At 38.1% G+C, this 13,999-nt stretch overlaps 3 protein-coding genes across 6 annotated transcripts; 1 reads left to right on the top strand and 2 right to left on the bottom strand.

Moving 5' to 3' along the window:
• The first annotated feature begins 2,539 nt into the window (after window positions 1–2,539).
• LOC111910482 (uncharacterized) lies at window positions 2,540–9,369 on the top strand. The gene is made up of 8 exons (XM_023906314.3): window positions 2,540–2,885; window positions 3,015–3,125; window positions 4,343–6,889; window positions 7,054–7,920; window positions 7,989–8,093; window positions 8,188–8,277; window positions 8,526–8,636; window positions 8,737–9,369. The coding sequence occupies exons 2-8, from the start codon at window positions 3,060–3,062 to the stop codon at window positions 9,256–9,258; spliced, it is 4,308 nt and encodes a 1,435-aa protein (XP_023762082.1). The 5' UTR covers window positions 2,540–2,885; window positions 3,015–3,059; the 3' UTR covers window positions 9,259–9,369.
• Window positions 9,192–11,230, bottom strand: LOC111910483 (uncharacterized). Its single transcript, XM_023906316.3, has 2 exons — window positions 11,100–11,230; window positions 9,192–10,785 (listed from the first exon to the last, which is right to left on the bottom strand). The coding sequence occupies exon 2, from the start codon at window positions 10,778–10,780 to the stop codon at window positions 9,494–9,496; it is 1,287 nt and encodes a 428-aa protein (XP_023762084.1). The 5' UTR covers window positions 10,781–10,785; window positions 11,100–11,230; the 3' UTR covers window positions 9,192–9,493.
• A 107-nt stretch (window positions 11,231–11,337) lies between these two features.
• LOC111910484 (uncharacterized) lies at window positions 11,338–13,099 on the bottom strand. 4 transcript variants are annotated; one of them, XM_052768808.1, is made up of 3 exons: window positions 12,908–13,099; window positions 12,570–12,804; window positions 11,338–12,209 (listed from the first exon to the last, which is right to left on the bottom strand). In XM_052768808.1, exon 3 carries the CDS (start codon window positions 12,180–12,182, stop codon window positions 11,448–11,450), a length of 735 nt encoding a protein of 244 aa, XP_052624768.1. In that variant the 5' UTR covers window positions 12,183–12,209; window positions 12,570–12,804; window positions 12,908–13,099; the 3' UTR covers window positions 11,338–11,447. The 4 variants fall into 4 exon arrangements, with proteins under 4 accessions (XP_052624768.1, XP_052624767.1, XP_023762087.1 ...); XM_052768807.1 differs by having other exon boundaries at window positions 11,338–12,218; window positions 12,908–13,097; XM_023906319.3 differs by lacking the exon at window positions 12,570–12,804 and having other exon boundaries at window positions 12,908–13,094.
• Between the last annotated feature and the right edge of the window lie 900 nt (window positions 13,100–13,999).

Here is a 13,999-nt window from a genome sequence, read left to right as displayed (position 1 = left end):
TAATGGGTTAAGTGAGAAAACCCTAAATTTGAGAAGTTATAAGGACACACACACACGAGAATTATTTAATAAGTGAAACATTAAATAATAATCATTGGCAGAAATTAACCTAAGCAATAATGGACTTAATGGATTAAGTCCTTAGTGGATTAAGCCCTTAATGGGTTAAGTGAGAAACACTTAACCCTAGTTATCATTTGATGTGAAACCCTAATTTCACTTGGGCTTTGTGTTGGGCCATCCGAGAATAATCAAATGGGCTAGAGTAATTAGTTGGGCTTTAGGGTAAGGCCCATATGAAGGATTGGGCCCAATTTGGAAAATTGGGCCATAGATGGGCCATAGTTGGGGCCTAGATGGTTGTAAGATATTGGGCCCTAGAATGATACATGTTGGACTGGACTGATCAATTGGGCCTTAAGGGATGTCCATGTAGAGGTTTGGGCCCAATTTGGAAAATTGGGCCATATGTTGGGCTTTGATCCCTAGTTGACTTTGGGCCTATGGATTGGGCCTTGGGCTTGGGTAAGCCAAGCTAGGGGTAATGTAGTAATTATCCAAAGCATGTATTTTTAGTTATGTGTTAGGACCCAAATATTAATTGGGTGTTATTTGGTGTTGACAGTTCGGGAATCTGTCAGCCAGCAGATGGGGTGGAGTCTACGGGACTTCAACAGTGTGGGACTTTGTGTCTACGGGACTTCAGCAGTGTGAGGTGAGTTTCCTTCCAGCAGGAACGAGTCTAAGGCCACAATGCCGGCCCGTTCAGTTAGCAGTAGTTTTTGGGCTTCAGACCAATGCAGTAGTTAGTATGTTTGACGCCTCCGTGGCTCAGACAGGAGTTATGTGCTTATGCTAATTGATATGTGATGCTATGATCAGTCAGCTTCGGATTTCGGTCCGATGTAGGGGACAAGGTCCCAGTCAGTCAGCTTCGGACTTCGGTCCGATGTAGGGGACAAGGTCCCAGTCAGTCAGCTTCGGACTTCGGTCCGATGTAGGGGACAAGGTCCCAGTCAGTCAGCTTCGGACTTCGGTCCGATTTAGGGGACAAGGTCCCAGTCAGTCAGCTTCGGACTTCGGTCCGATGGAGGGGGCAAGGCCCCAGTATGTGCTTTATATGTTATTGCATGGTATGTGGTAGTTTGGGGGAGCTCACTAAGCTTCGTGCTTACGGTTTTCAGTTTTGGTTTCAGGTACTCAGTTTTCAAAAGAGGAGCTCGGAAAGATTGCAGTGCACACACCGTTTGTTCAGCCTGGGATGTTTATACTCTGATATATTTGACAGTTGTTAAGATATTTTGAGATGAATTCTTTATGACTCTTATATGACATTTGATGAATATGGTTTTATTACTTATTTTAAAACGAAATTTTCAGACTGTGTTTTTGGGATGTTACATTTAAGAACCCTTCTGTAGTCGTCCTTCTTGTGTATCGATCTAATAGGAGAGGATAGAGATAGACTGGTTTCAGTATCTCAACTCACACACCGAGGAAAGTATTCTTCTTGGCCCGATTTCTCAGTCACATCATTTGTAGTTACAACAACCAAGTGATGGCTTTCTCTAACCCTTGTGACTCTTTCACCATTGATAAGTCAAACCAATGGCTTTTTCTAACTGTTTGATTCTTTATGTTCCTTTCATGGTTGAGATGTTTGGTGTCTTTCCACCGGGTTTCAAAGACTGGCTTTCGTGGTATGCATTTCAGCACTTGTCATCATTTTTCATGAACTACGTAAGCTCCTTGCAAGGACTACAAAATAATTTCCGGTGATTTTGAAACTTTTTTAGGGTTTCAGAACCACCATTGATTTCACTCCCCGTCCTCAACAATTGCAAATGGTCTCGTCTTGTGACATGTATTCTTTGCTTCTGAGCCTGCAACTGCATTCTCGCGTCTTTCTTCACAAATCCTCGCACCAGGTAGGAGGCATTATTCTAACGAGCATTGTTGATTTTTATGTGGGTCTGTGGTGGAGATGGAATGTGGTGAAATTAAGATAAGGGGATGTAAATTTAGGTGGATCTGGTTTTTTTGGGGATGAGAGAGAGAGAAGGGGAAGAAGGAAGAGGGTAACTGAGGGGTGGGGGGATAACTTTTTTTATTATTAATTTTCAAATAAAAAAGAATTAAAACAAATATAAAAAATGTAAAAAAGAAACTAAAAGGGTAAAAAAGACATTTCAAATTGTTCAGGAACTAAATCCACGGAAAGTTTGTGATTTTGGACCAATGGTGCAAATTGCAAACTTTTTGGACTTTATCCATATTTTTTTTTGCTAACCACAAGTACCAACTTTGTAGTTTAGTCAATATTTTACATCTATTTAACCATTGGTAGGTGTCAAAAGGACCCACTTTATACATTTCAAACTTAGAAAAGACCAACCATGTTTAGAATTCCTGAAGGACTTGCGTTAGTATTTTTTACCAACTACAAGTACCATTTATGTAATTTTGTCTAATAAATAGTAATAAAAATATCCCACATAAATCCTTAAAACTAAAGAGGGTCATATCCGTCATCACAACAAAGAGCGAGGACAAATTCAGTCCAAAAATAATACCACTACATTCTCCTTCTCCACTTCTTTGCCTCTCTTTCTCTCTCTATAGACCTTCCTCGCACCAGTTGTATACCATAAGCCTCCTCTGCTTCTTCCATATCTTCTTCTATACCTACCTAATCAACGCTTTCCATTCTTCATACTTCCTCATCTTTTGAAGAAACCCCGTTATTCTCCTGTGACTTTTGGGTTACAATTATATACTTTGTGTTGCTTGTCGATAATTAGTGAGTTTTTCTGCCTGTAAATTGGGGTTTGAATTGGAAATTCCAAGATATAATTACTTCTAATCTGGGCGTTTTTCCTCTTGATGTGGGTATTTTAATCTGATCAAGTTCAATTTATTTTTGATGGACGATGCTTGAAAAGTTTCTTTGTCACTGTTGTTGCGAACCCTTTTCTTTCTTTTTTCTCACTCTCCTTTTGGGCGTGTGTAATTAGTGATCAGCTATGAGAGTACGAAAGTGGAGGCACTGATTGAGTTCGATGATGGAAGAAAAGGGTGGAGAGGCAGGAGATGATCAGGGCTCTGGATGGCTGCAAGTGAAAAAGGTGTCGTAATTTTCAGAAATAATCAATGTTCTACCTGGATATAAGGGCATTTTGTTTCTTTTCTTCTTGATTAATTTTAAAATCTGATGATTTTGAGAACGGTTTGTGAATTTAAGGTTTACCAATCTTCAAATAGTGTGCTACTTGAAAGATATGTTCTTTATGATTAACTGTAAATACACTATGTGTATTGATTTCCCTTGTTAACTTCCTTCTCATGATTGTTACTTCATGATTTGTATTGGTAGCATATTCATGTTAGTATGATGATGTATGAGGTTTTGAGGCTTTTTCTTAGGCTTCTCTATTGCTTGATGACATAACTGTGCTGAAGATTGTAAAAGTTAACCCTTTTAAAGAATATTCTTTATGGTGGTTCGTTGTCTTCTTGAAACGTTTGCTTACATTCTATCAAACTAATAACTACCATAAAAATTGCGGCTTTAGACTAGGTAGCTACATGTTTTGGATTACAATTGCGCCTAAGTATTCTTAGAGTCAAGTTCTTTGTATCTTCTATCTTTTAGGATTATGTTATTGAATACTTTCTCTCACCTCTTTCTAACTCCTACCACATTCATGTAATGAATTACCTTTATTCAATTTTCGTACACATATTTGGAACTTTTATACATATACGTTTACAATGAACCTAATCAAGTAAAACATTATGAGTATATGAAGATGTTCTGTCAATCTTTTTTTGTTATTGTTAACCCAGTATGTTAGGATCTCCTTCACAAGGCCTGAGTTAGAAAAACGATAGTAGAATGGATAAATTAGATAAGAGCCAAGATTCTAGAAACAGTTTCATGGAAGAAAGGAAAAATAAAAATCTGTGTATTAATTTTACTAAGAAGAAAAGACCCCCTTCAATGAACCTGAGGCCTCAGTTTTGGATTTTCACCTTACTTACAGCCAATATGTGGGGACAAATTGAAGCATATTGTCCAGAGGAAAGAAAAGAAGTTGATTACATATAATATATTTGTACAACTTAAGCTCTAGTGAGTAGAAAAGAAGAAAATAAGGGCTAAAACTAATGCCTGTTATTGCAACTTTAATCCTAGTACTTGCATGGTTGCATAGATCAATCAATTCAGACGTTATGTCGTAGAAGTCCGATTTGTTTTGATATTCTTTCTTATATCAGGCATATATGTTATAAAGCCCCAAAGTGTTAATGCCTTAACTCTTTCTTTTCTTGCTTTTTTCAGAAGCATAGAAGCAATTCAAAGTTTTCTTTCCAAGGATGGGTGGGAGGACTCTCTAGGAAACAGAATTCAAACATTATAGTTCATGACCCTTGTAATGTACAACACATGACTTCAAATGTTAGCTCTAGCGAATTGATTTCAAGAAACAAGGACTCCCCTGAATCTGATTTGGATGCTTCAAATACTACTCAAGTCCCTACTAAAGATGAGAAGGGTGTGAACTACCTTGATAAACGTGTAGTTAGCCATGCTGATGATCATAAAACCAGTCATGATCCAGAGCTTCCTCAAATCGATAATCTTGATGTTTTTCCAAAGATTAAGTGGGGTAATTTGGATGATGGTGCTTTGGTATCAACTGTTGGCAACACTACTGGGATTGACATCAAATTTGGAGATATTGAGGTTACAGAAGACGATTCAGCATCAAGCTTGCCACTTGCTACTGAACCCGTGAGGGAAATTGTGCCAACCATTGAAGAAGACACTAAATCTCGGGAATTTGAAGAAGTGAAGGAGGTATCCTCAGAAGAGGTCAAAGTCGTAAGTCAAAGTGATGATGTTTCTCAAGAACTCGATACAGGTTTAAAGATTGAAAATCTTGAATCACAGGGATCAGAAACTCTTAAAAATCCAACCTTTTTGAAAGATACCGATACAACTACTGAGATACCTAAAGATTCTACCCCGATTGAAAATTCTGATAATAAAGAAACTACTTCAATTCTCAATGACTTATCAGAAGTTCATATTATGAGTGCAATTGGACCCGGTGAAATTGAAGCTGGGGAGAGTAAAGAACGGTTTCGCCAACGACTTTGGTGCTTTCTCTTTGAGAATCTTAACCGGGCAGTTGATGAATTGTATCTTCTATGTGAACTAGAATGTGATAAAGATCAAATGAAAGAAGCTGTTCTTGTTCTTGAAGAAGCAGCATCCGATTTCAAAGACTTGAATTCAAGAGTCCTAGAATTTGAAAAAGTCAAAAAGTCATCCGATAATCCACCGATCACCATGAAGTCCGAGCAACGAAGACCGCATGTGCTCTCATGGGAGGTTCGACGTATGACAACCTCACCACACCGGGCCGAAATACTGTCTTCATCTCTCGAAGCTTTCAAGAAAATCCAACAAGAACGAGCCTCCATGAATAAAGATTCTAATAAAACCGGGTTTCTTGATTTGAATAAACGCTCCACAAGAACCGATAGAACAAGCAATGCTAAAGAACAAGTGAAACGAACCGGGGTTGCAATAAAAAAGAACACCGACCCGGGAAAGAACAAGAAAGAAACAACCGGATCTTCAGAAACCGAGAAACCGGGCCCACGTAAAGACAACCTTAAATCCACGGATCAACCGAATAAAAAACCAAATTTCATGTCTTCCAAATCAATGGATGCATGGAAGCAAAAAAGAAACTGGGAAGATATACTAACATCACCATATGCATCAACCCGTTTTTCACATTCCCCGGGTATGGGTCGAAAAAGCACGGAGCGGGCCCGTATCCTACACGATAAGTTAATGTCTCCAGACAAGAAGAAAAAGACATCACTCGATTTAAAAAAAGAAGCCGAAGAAAAACACGCGCGTGCAACCCGTATTAGAAACGAGCTCGAAAACGAACGCTTACAAAAGCTTCAAAAAAGCACAAAAAAGTTGAACCGCGTGAACGAATGGCAAGCGGTCCGTAGCACGCGGCTCCGTGAAGGGATGCACGCGCGCCACCAGCGTAGCGAGACCCGCCACGAAGCTTTTCTAGCCCAGGTGGCGAGGCGGGCCGGGGACGAGAGCACAAAAGTTAATGAAGTTCGGTTTATTACTTCATTAAATGAAGAAAACAAGAAACTAATGTTGTTACAAAAGTATCAAGATTCGGAGTCGAGAAGAGCGGAGAAGTTGAAAGATATGAAATCGAAGCAGAAAGAGGATATGGCAAGAGAAGAAGCAGTTTTGGAAAGGAAGAAGCTTGTGGAAGCTGAAAAGATGCAAAGGCTTGCAGAGACACAGAGGAAAAAGGAAGAAGCTTTGTTGAGAAGGGAAGAGGAAAGGAAAGCATCGAGTGCAGCCCGTGAAGCGAAAGTGATGGATCAAATGAGGAGGCGAGAGGTTTTGGTGAAAGCCCAACAGGAAGAGGCTGAGCTTTTGGCTCAAAAGTTGGCTGAAAGGCTTAGGGAAAGTGAACAGAGGAGAAAGTTTTATTTGGAACAAATTAGGGAGAGGGCTTCCATGGATTTTAGGGATCAAACTTCGCCTTTGTTGAGAAGGTTTTTGAATAAAGAGGAGGGTGGTGAAGGGGCGTTGGTTGCTGGCGGCAACGTGGCGGTGCAACAGTCGTTGAAGAGGAGGATTAAGAAGCTTAGGCAGAGGTTAATGGCTTTGAAGTATGAGTTGTCGGAGGTGTTTATTGGTGGTGAAAGTAGGGCGGCGGTTGGAACTGCAAGGGCGAAAATTGGGCGGTGGCTTCAAGAGCTTCAAAGACATAGGCAGGCGAGGAAAGAAGGGGCGGCGAGTATTGGCCTTGTAACTGCTGATATAATTAAGGTATTTGTTTCTTTTAATATTCAGGACAGAGCAGGTTGTACTGTGTTTGACCTGCATTGGACTAGGACCGAGACTGTCATTGTTATGTCCATTGGACAACAATTTCATTTTTTTTTTCTTACTAAGATTATTTAATGATAAGATGTTGATGATTTATGGATTAGTTTTTGGAGGGAAAGGAGCCTGAACTGCATGCTTCTCGACAAGCTGGACTTCTTGATTTTATCGCTTCAGCTCTACCAGCATCACACACATCCAAACCGGAAGCCAGCCAAGTAACAATATACTTCTTGAGACTCTTGAGGGTAATATTGTCATTACCCGCAAACCGAAGCTACTTTCTTGCAGAAAACCTTCTACCACCAATGATACCCATGTTAGCAGCTGCCCTTGAGAACTTCATCAAAATCACAGCATCATCATCTTCAAACACCGCAGCTAGTAAAACCCTAATTGAAAATTCCGATGCAATAACGGAAGTTTTGGATGGGTCTCTGTGGACTGTGGCGGTGGTAATCGGTCATTCCGGTTCCGATGATCGCCAGAATCAGATGCAAGATGGTTTGATAGAGCTTGTGATAGCGTATCAAGTTATTCATCGATTGAGGGATCTTTTTGCACTTTATGATCGGCCACAAGTGGAAGGCTCTCCTTTCCCTTCATCGATTCTTTTAGGTATCAATTTGTTGGTGATATTGAGTTCCAGATTTGGGGTTGTGGGTTCCATCGAGTGGGAATCGTATATGCCGGAGACTGAAACTCAAGAGACTAAAACATCGGAATCGGAATCAAAGTTATTGCAAGATGTGCCGGAGGATAGACCTTTGGATGATTTGTGTAAAAAGGAGGAGAAGAACACGGCGGTGGTGGTGGTGGATGGTGGTGGTGAACAAAGGAATGGAATCAGAGCAGGACATAAACAGCCTGTGGCATATCTCCTTTCTGCTATATCAGAAACAGGTTTAGTTTGTCTCCCGTCTTTGTTGACAGCTGTGTTATTGCAGGCTAATAACAGATTGTCATCTGAGCAGGTAGGTAACATACCGATTTATTTGAAAAAAACTTTGGATTATTATTCTAATTTTATAATCATATGCAGGGTTCATATGTTCTTCCGAGTAATTTTGAGGAAGTAGCAACTGGGGTGTTGAAGGTTTTGAATAATTTAGCTTTGATTGACATTAACTTCATCCAGATGATGCTAGTAAGTAAAAAAAACAAATAGTACACTTTTGTTTCTATGTATCATCTATCTTGATTTTTGGTATGATTGTGTGTTTGTTTGATCTGAACACCAGGCAAGACCAGACCTAAAAATGGAGTTTTTTCATCTGATGAGTTATCTTCTTTCTCATTGCACCACCAAGTGGGGAGCAGCTACAGATCAGGTGATGTTTTTGTTTTGAAATTAAATCATTCAAGATAATATCTAATCAAGAATCAAGATTCTGTGGCAGTTTTTGACTTATGAAGATTTTACAGGAAAAAATTATTTTCCTAGATTTGATCTATTAAGGCCATTCTTTCTGCATTAAGTTAAAAGAAACACACAATTATAGCTTATCCGGTTAAGTCGAAAAGAAATCCATGAATCTTTTTACATGAAGATCTAAATGATTTGCATGATATGTTTCAGACTGGTTTGCTTCTGCTTGAATCATTGTTGCTTCTTGGATACTTTGCCATGTTCCACCCTGAGAATCAAGCTGTACTTCGGTGGGGAAAGAGCCCCACCATTCTTCACAAGGTCACTTCTTAACAAATTTATATTTATGTATTTATAATGACAATTTTTTTTTTCAAAAAAAAAAAATCATGATTTTGTTGTTACACACACACACACACAGGTATGCGATCTGCCATTTGTGTTCTTCAGTGACCCGGAGCTGATGCCAGTGTTGGCTGGAACACTGGTAGCTGCATGCTTTGGGAGTGAGCAGAACAAAGGAGTTGTCCAGCAAGAACTTAGCATAGAGATGCTTCTCTCCTTGCTCAAATCCTGCAAAACCCAACTCAACCCTTTGTCCTCTGCTACTGTTACTGATGAGTCGGCCGAGTCAACTCAGTCGGGTCCCGAGACAAGAAAACTTCATGGTGGTGACAATACCACCTCTCAAAGATCAAATCGGATGAATACAAGAAGCACACGACTCCAGTCAGGAAAAACTGGTCCTGCTCTTGGAAACACCAATAGTAATAGAGGTCTCAAGATTCGGAATCAGAAAGATAACAAATCAAGTAGTAATAATAATAGGGTTTGTGAATCCAATTATTCAGAAAGTTGCTCCAATCTGATGCTCCATTCAAGATTCCCCACGAGCTTCATCGACAGAGCAGAATTCTTCTTTTCAACAGAATCACCGCTTTAAATGTAAATGAAAATTGAGAATTCATGAAAGAAAACTTTTTGAAAATCAAACCAATTCCCAAATCTCTCTCCAATGACAGACTGGCTTCTAATTCTATTTCATCTTTCTTGATTGTGGTTTTTAAATTTCACATGGTGTGCATATAACAAATATATACATAACTCTATAACAAATTTGTCCAAAGATAATTAAAATCCCAGTGAAGATAAAGAATACAGGAATATGATTATACGTATTATAATTTGGATTCAGAGATCATTTCGAAAGCACCAACAAGAGCTTTGACTCGGCTCTTCCTGGTTTGAATAAGCTTACTAGCGGTCTCTTCAATCACATTATTTAAACCCGAATGTCGTTTATTCTTATTCTTTTCCACTTCTTGAGCTTTAAGAACCACATTCACTAACTTACTACTTCCCTGACGTTGTAACCCACCACCAGAAGGCATTCTCCTCAAACTCCCCCTCTTATCATCATCATCTTGATTTTGGTTTTGGCTTTGGTTTTTCTCATCCAACACTTGTTGCCTCGACTTATGCTTAGTTGGAGTGCTACACCCAGAAGACTGCGCATCAACAATCTTCCCTTGCTTAAGTTTGATCTTCTGAGCCAAATTTTCTCCGTTTTCCTTCACCGACTTTCCAACCCGTCTTGGTGTTTCTGGTTTCTTTCCTCCTGAAGCCGCTGCTACACCATCGTTGCTTTGATCATGGCTTCTTAGGGTTTCATCTTTCTTTGACGTTGAAGGGATCTCCGATTCATCATTCCAATCATCACTTCTTAGGGTTTCATCTTTCTGACTTTCATTGGAATCATTTTCAATTACTCTCTCATCACTATTAGAAGTTGAAATACGAGTTTCATCGGTCTTTTCTTCAACAGGTTTTGTGGGCTTTGACTTTCTTGAACCATGGTCAACCACTGGCTTTTGGGGTTTTGAAGTCTGCACCTTTTTAGAAATGTTGCCATTTTCCAATGTTTTCACAGAGTTTGGTTTTGAATTTGAATTTGGATCTTTTTTTGGTTCGATCTTTTTACTACTACTCCTAGATCTGGTCAAACCTGGAACTGGTGGTTGATCAAGAACATCTCCCAAACCACCGGTGGGTAGGAGGATCTCACTGTAACGCCTTCTATGAGTTGTTGAAGGTGGGATATAAAACGGATCGGTTGACTTTATCTTGGACTTTGACTTCAAGAAATTTTGTTTTTTAGGTTCCATGGGGAGAGGTTTGAGAAGGGAAGTGGTGGTGGTCTTGACATCTTTAGTGGAATGTTTGGGGATTAATTGCGAAAAGATTCTCTTGGAAATTGGAGGAGTTTTGTTTGATTTTTCGGGTGGGGCAGGAGTTGTGCTTTCGGGTTTGCAGTTGTCGTGGCAGGAGGAAACTGGATCTTTCAGATATCGACTTGAAACGTCTGCGTATTCAAAGGCTAAGTTCCCTGTTGAGTGTCTTCTTGAGTGCTTGTCAGGCACGATTTTTTCCATGCCAATGTGAAGCAGTGTCTTCAACACCAACATAAAATCTGTTCATTCACAATCACTAACATTTTTTACATTCATAATGAAATGTTTTTGACAAATATTATAAATAAATCTGATATGGCTTAAGATTTGATTCCAAGGTTAAACTTGATTCTTACAAAAAATCATATTGTAAATAACCACGCTACAAATTGATGCATGCTAGATTATAGAAAACAAACGAACTCAATTTAAGGTTTCAGCTAGATTTTATGGGCCCTTTTTTTTTTAAAAAAAAAAAAGAAAAAAAAGAACGTATTAATAAATCTTGAATCGGGTTCAAGGGTTATTGAGAGAGAACGAAAAACATACATACCTTTTATGGAAAATAACGATGAAGATCTAAACCCAAGAACTTGAGAGGAAGAAGGTTTCTACTTTAGGTTTGAAAGGAAGAAAAGATTTTCTTTGTTGCGTTTGCATGAGAGACACCCAAACATCTCTTTTCTATTTTTAGAAGAAACCTTCCAACATATTCCAAATTCCCATTTTATGTTTGCCTTTTTATTTGGTTTATATTAAACTGAATTTACAGGCATGGAATAAAACGAAACTAAAACATATAACCACCATTAAATTATATTCACAAGAAAATGTCCTTTTTTACATACAGGAAATGGAAAAGACAGTTGACATTGACAAACAAGAGAAACAATGCACACACTTAATTGACAATTTCTGAAACAAGCCAATCAAGACCAGGGTATGCGAAATACAAAACAAGAAAAGATGGAACAGCAAACAGAATAGTGACAAGAATATACAAAAGCAATATTGCTATACTTGCAGGAATCGCATAAACAACAATAACCAAAAACATAAAAATCAACGGAAACTTAGCCGTTAAATTAACAAAAAACATCAACGACTTACGAAGCGACAAATGGAGCCTTTCGGGTGGTGGGTCATGATGAACCCGTGGGCCCACAGACCCGGTTTGACAAACAGGATGATGATGATGATTGTCCAAATAAGAGGAATGAGACTTGATGACTCTATCACCGTTTAAGCTCTCAACCATCCAAACAAGAAAGTAATTCTTGCGAGGAAACTTGAGGGTTCCTTTGTAAAGGATCCGAAATGATAAATTATTGCACCAAGGGCAAGAAATGAAAAATGGGAGGTGAATTGGGAAACTTGGGAGGAGTTTTACAACAGACGATTGTAACCCTAGGACACAGTTTTTACACAGGGTGTGGCCACATAACAAAACATAGGGCACATTTTCTACGATATTGAAGGATTCACAGCAAATTGGGCATTCTAGACCTTCACCTTCTTCTTGGGTGTTGTTATCTATGGAGATCTCATCATCTGATTCTGAGCAATCTGAACAAGGTGGTTCGTTAGGTCTTGGAGATTTGTTACTAGCAATGGCTTTTGAACCAAAACTCCACATTTTTTGTCTGGAATTCTTATTTCATACCTGCAAAATCTAGATTTTTTTAAGAAATGAATCAATCACTTCCAATAAAGTAGCCTCACAGAGGTAACAAAATCAATACCAATATTATATTATAAAGCATGATTTTAACAGCATCATAAACAAGATAAAGCTATTCTGAATAAGGCTCATATCTAAACAGAACTAAGATCGTTAAACTCTGGGAGCATATAGCCGATAGGGTTTGATTGTATAATTCATTCAAGTAAGTTGAAAGCCCTATTCATAAATTTGGAAGGGAAAGCCTAATTTAAGATAGAGTATGGAAAGTTTCTTCAGGTAGTTTGCCCTTTGCTAATTGCTTTAAGTTCTGATAAGAAAACGATTGACAATCAACGATACCTTTAAAACTGTATCAAAGAACCATTTATAAGACTGTATCCACACCTCTTTCAGGTAAGCTTAAAGTGTGATCTATAAGTTTTAAAGCTCCCTCAAAATGACAAGAATACGGTAAAGTAATCGAACTACCAGCAGCGCTCAATCACATGAAACCCTACAGAGCATTCATAAAAGTTCCGGCACTCGACTTCACAGATACCAATATAACAACGAAGAATCCGATGAGGCGATGATCCTAGATAAAAACCTAATTAATTCTTATAAAATACGAAGATAGAAAACACCGATTTATGCGATAACACTGAAGAAGTACGGAAGCTAATTATATCACAGCTTACCTGATGATTATAATATAACGAACATCGAAGGTAACGCCGGAATCAGAGATCCGATTCACGAGCACAGAATCTGTCTCTGTCTCTTGAAGGTCGATTCTCTCTCTAGAAAATGATCGATGCACAACGTATGGCAAAAAGATCTTACAGAAATTATGAACTGCTAGAAGCCTGAAAGATTAGATTAAATGAAAATAATCTACTCTATTTGGGCTTACAAATTGTTCGGGTTGAGCTCAATTGTTTAGCCCGATTCTTGTTTATAGTTATGATTTTACTTTTACATCCTCCATATATATATATATATATATATATATATATATATATATATATATATATATATATATATATATATATATATATATATATATATATATATATATATATATATATATATATATATATATATATATATATATATATATATATAGGAATGAGTTCTATGGAAAACAAATAACTAGGGCAACATCTACCGGAACCAATAATCAAATGACACGTGTCTATTTCTTTCTTTACAAGTAATGTATTGTGGAAGTTATTATGGAAGTGATGTGTTGTCATGTTTTCATTGGTTCAAATATGTGTTGTCCTAATCATTCATTTTCCATATAACCATATATATATATATATATATATATATATATATATATATATATATATATATATATATATATCGAGAGAGAGAGAGAGTAAGGATCATTTGAGAACTCATAGTTTACTAAGAACTTGAGAACAAAAAATGGAGTGTCGGATAAAAAAAAGGATGTGCAAGATGTATTGTGGTATTTTTGTAAATAAGTAAAAAAAATAAAGGGACGGGGGCATCAAAACTAAATGACATTAGGGGCATTTTAGGGTTATAAAAACTCTCTCTCTCTCTCTCTCTCTCTCTCTCTCTCTCTCTTCCTCTCTCCACTGTATCTCCTTCTCTTCCAGCGATCGTCTCCCTCGTCCCTCAACATCTACTACCAATCAACATTCCTTAATATCTAGATCATCGACGTAGAATTTACGAACCAATAGATCGACACCATTTGTGTTCATCTTCGATTGTGATAGTCGAAGCCCTAAATCGCCAGATTCATCATCAGTCAT

The sequence above is a fragment of the Lactuca sativa genome, chromosome 1 (genome assembly GCF_002870075.4).
Source record: "Lactuca sativa cultivar Salinas chromosome 1, Lsat_Salinas_v11, whole genome shotgun sequence".
Lineage (NCBI taxonomy): Eukaryota > Viridiplantae > Streptophyta > Magnoliopsida > Asterales > Asteraceae > Lactuca > Lactuca sativa.
Note: the sequence above shows the minus strand (reverse complement) of the source record. Positions and strands in the feature narration are given on the sequence as shown.

Coding starts and splice junctions, on each gene's coding strand:
- LOC111910484 (XM_052768808.1), bottom strand. CDS start 12,182: ATGTGGAGTTTTGGTTCAAAAGCCATTGCTAGTAACAAATCTCCAAGA.
- LOC111910482 (XM_023906314.3), top strand. CDS start 3,060: ATGATGGAAGAAAAGGGTGGAGAGGCAGGAGATGATCAGGGCTCTGGA. Junction 8,094..8,187: donor ACTTCATCCAGATGATGCTA/GTAAGTAAAAAA, acceptor TCTGAACACCAG/GCAAGACCAGACCTAAAAAT. Junction 8,278..8,525: donor GGGGAGCAGCTACAGATCAG/GTGATGTTTTTG, acceptor GATATGTTTCAG/ACTGGTTTGCTTCTGCTTGA.
- LOC111910483 (XM_023906316.3), bottom strand. CDS start 10,780: ATGTTGGTGTTGAAGACACTGCTTCACATTGGCATGGAAAAAATCGTG.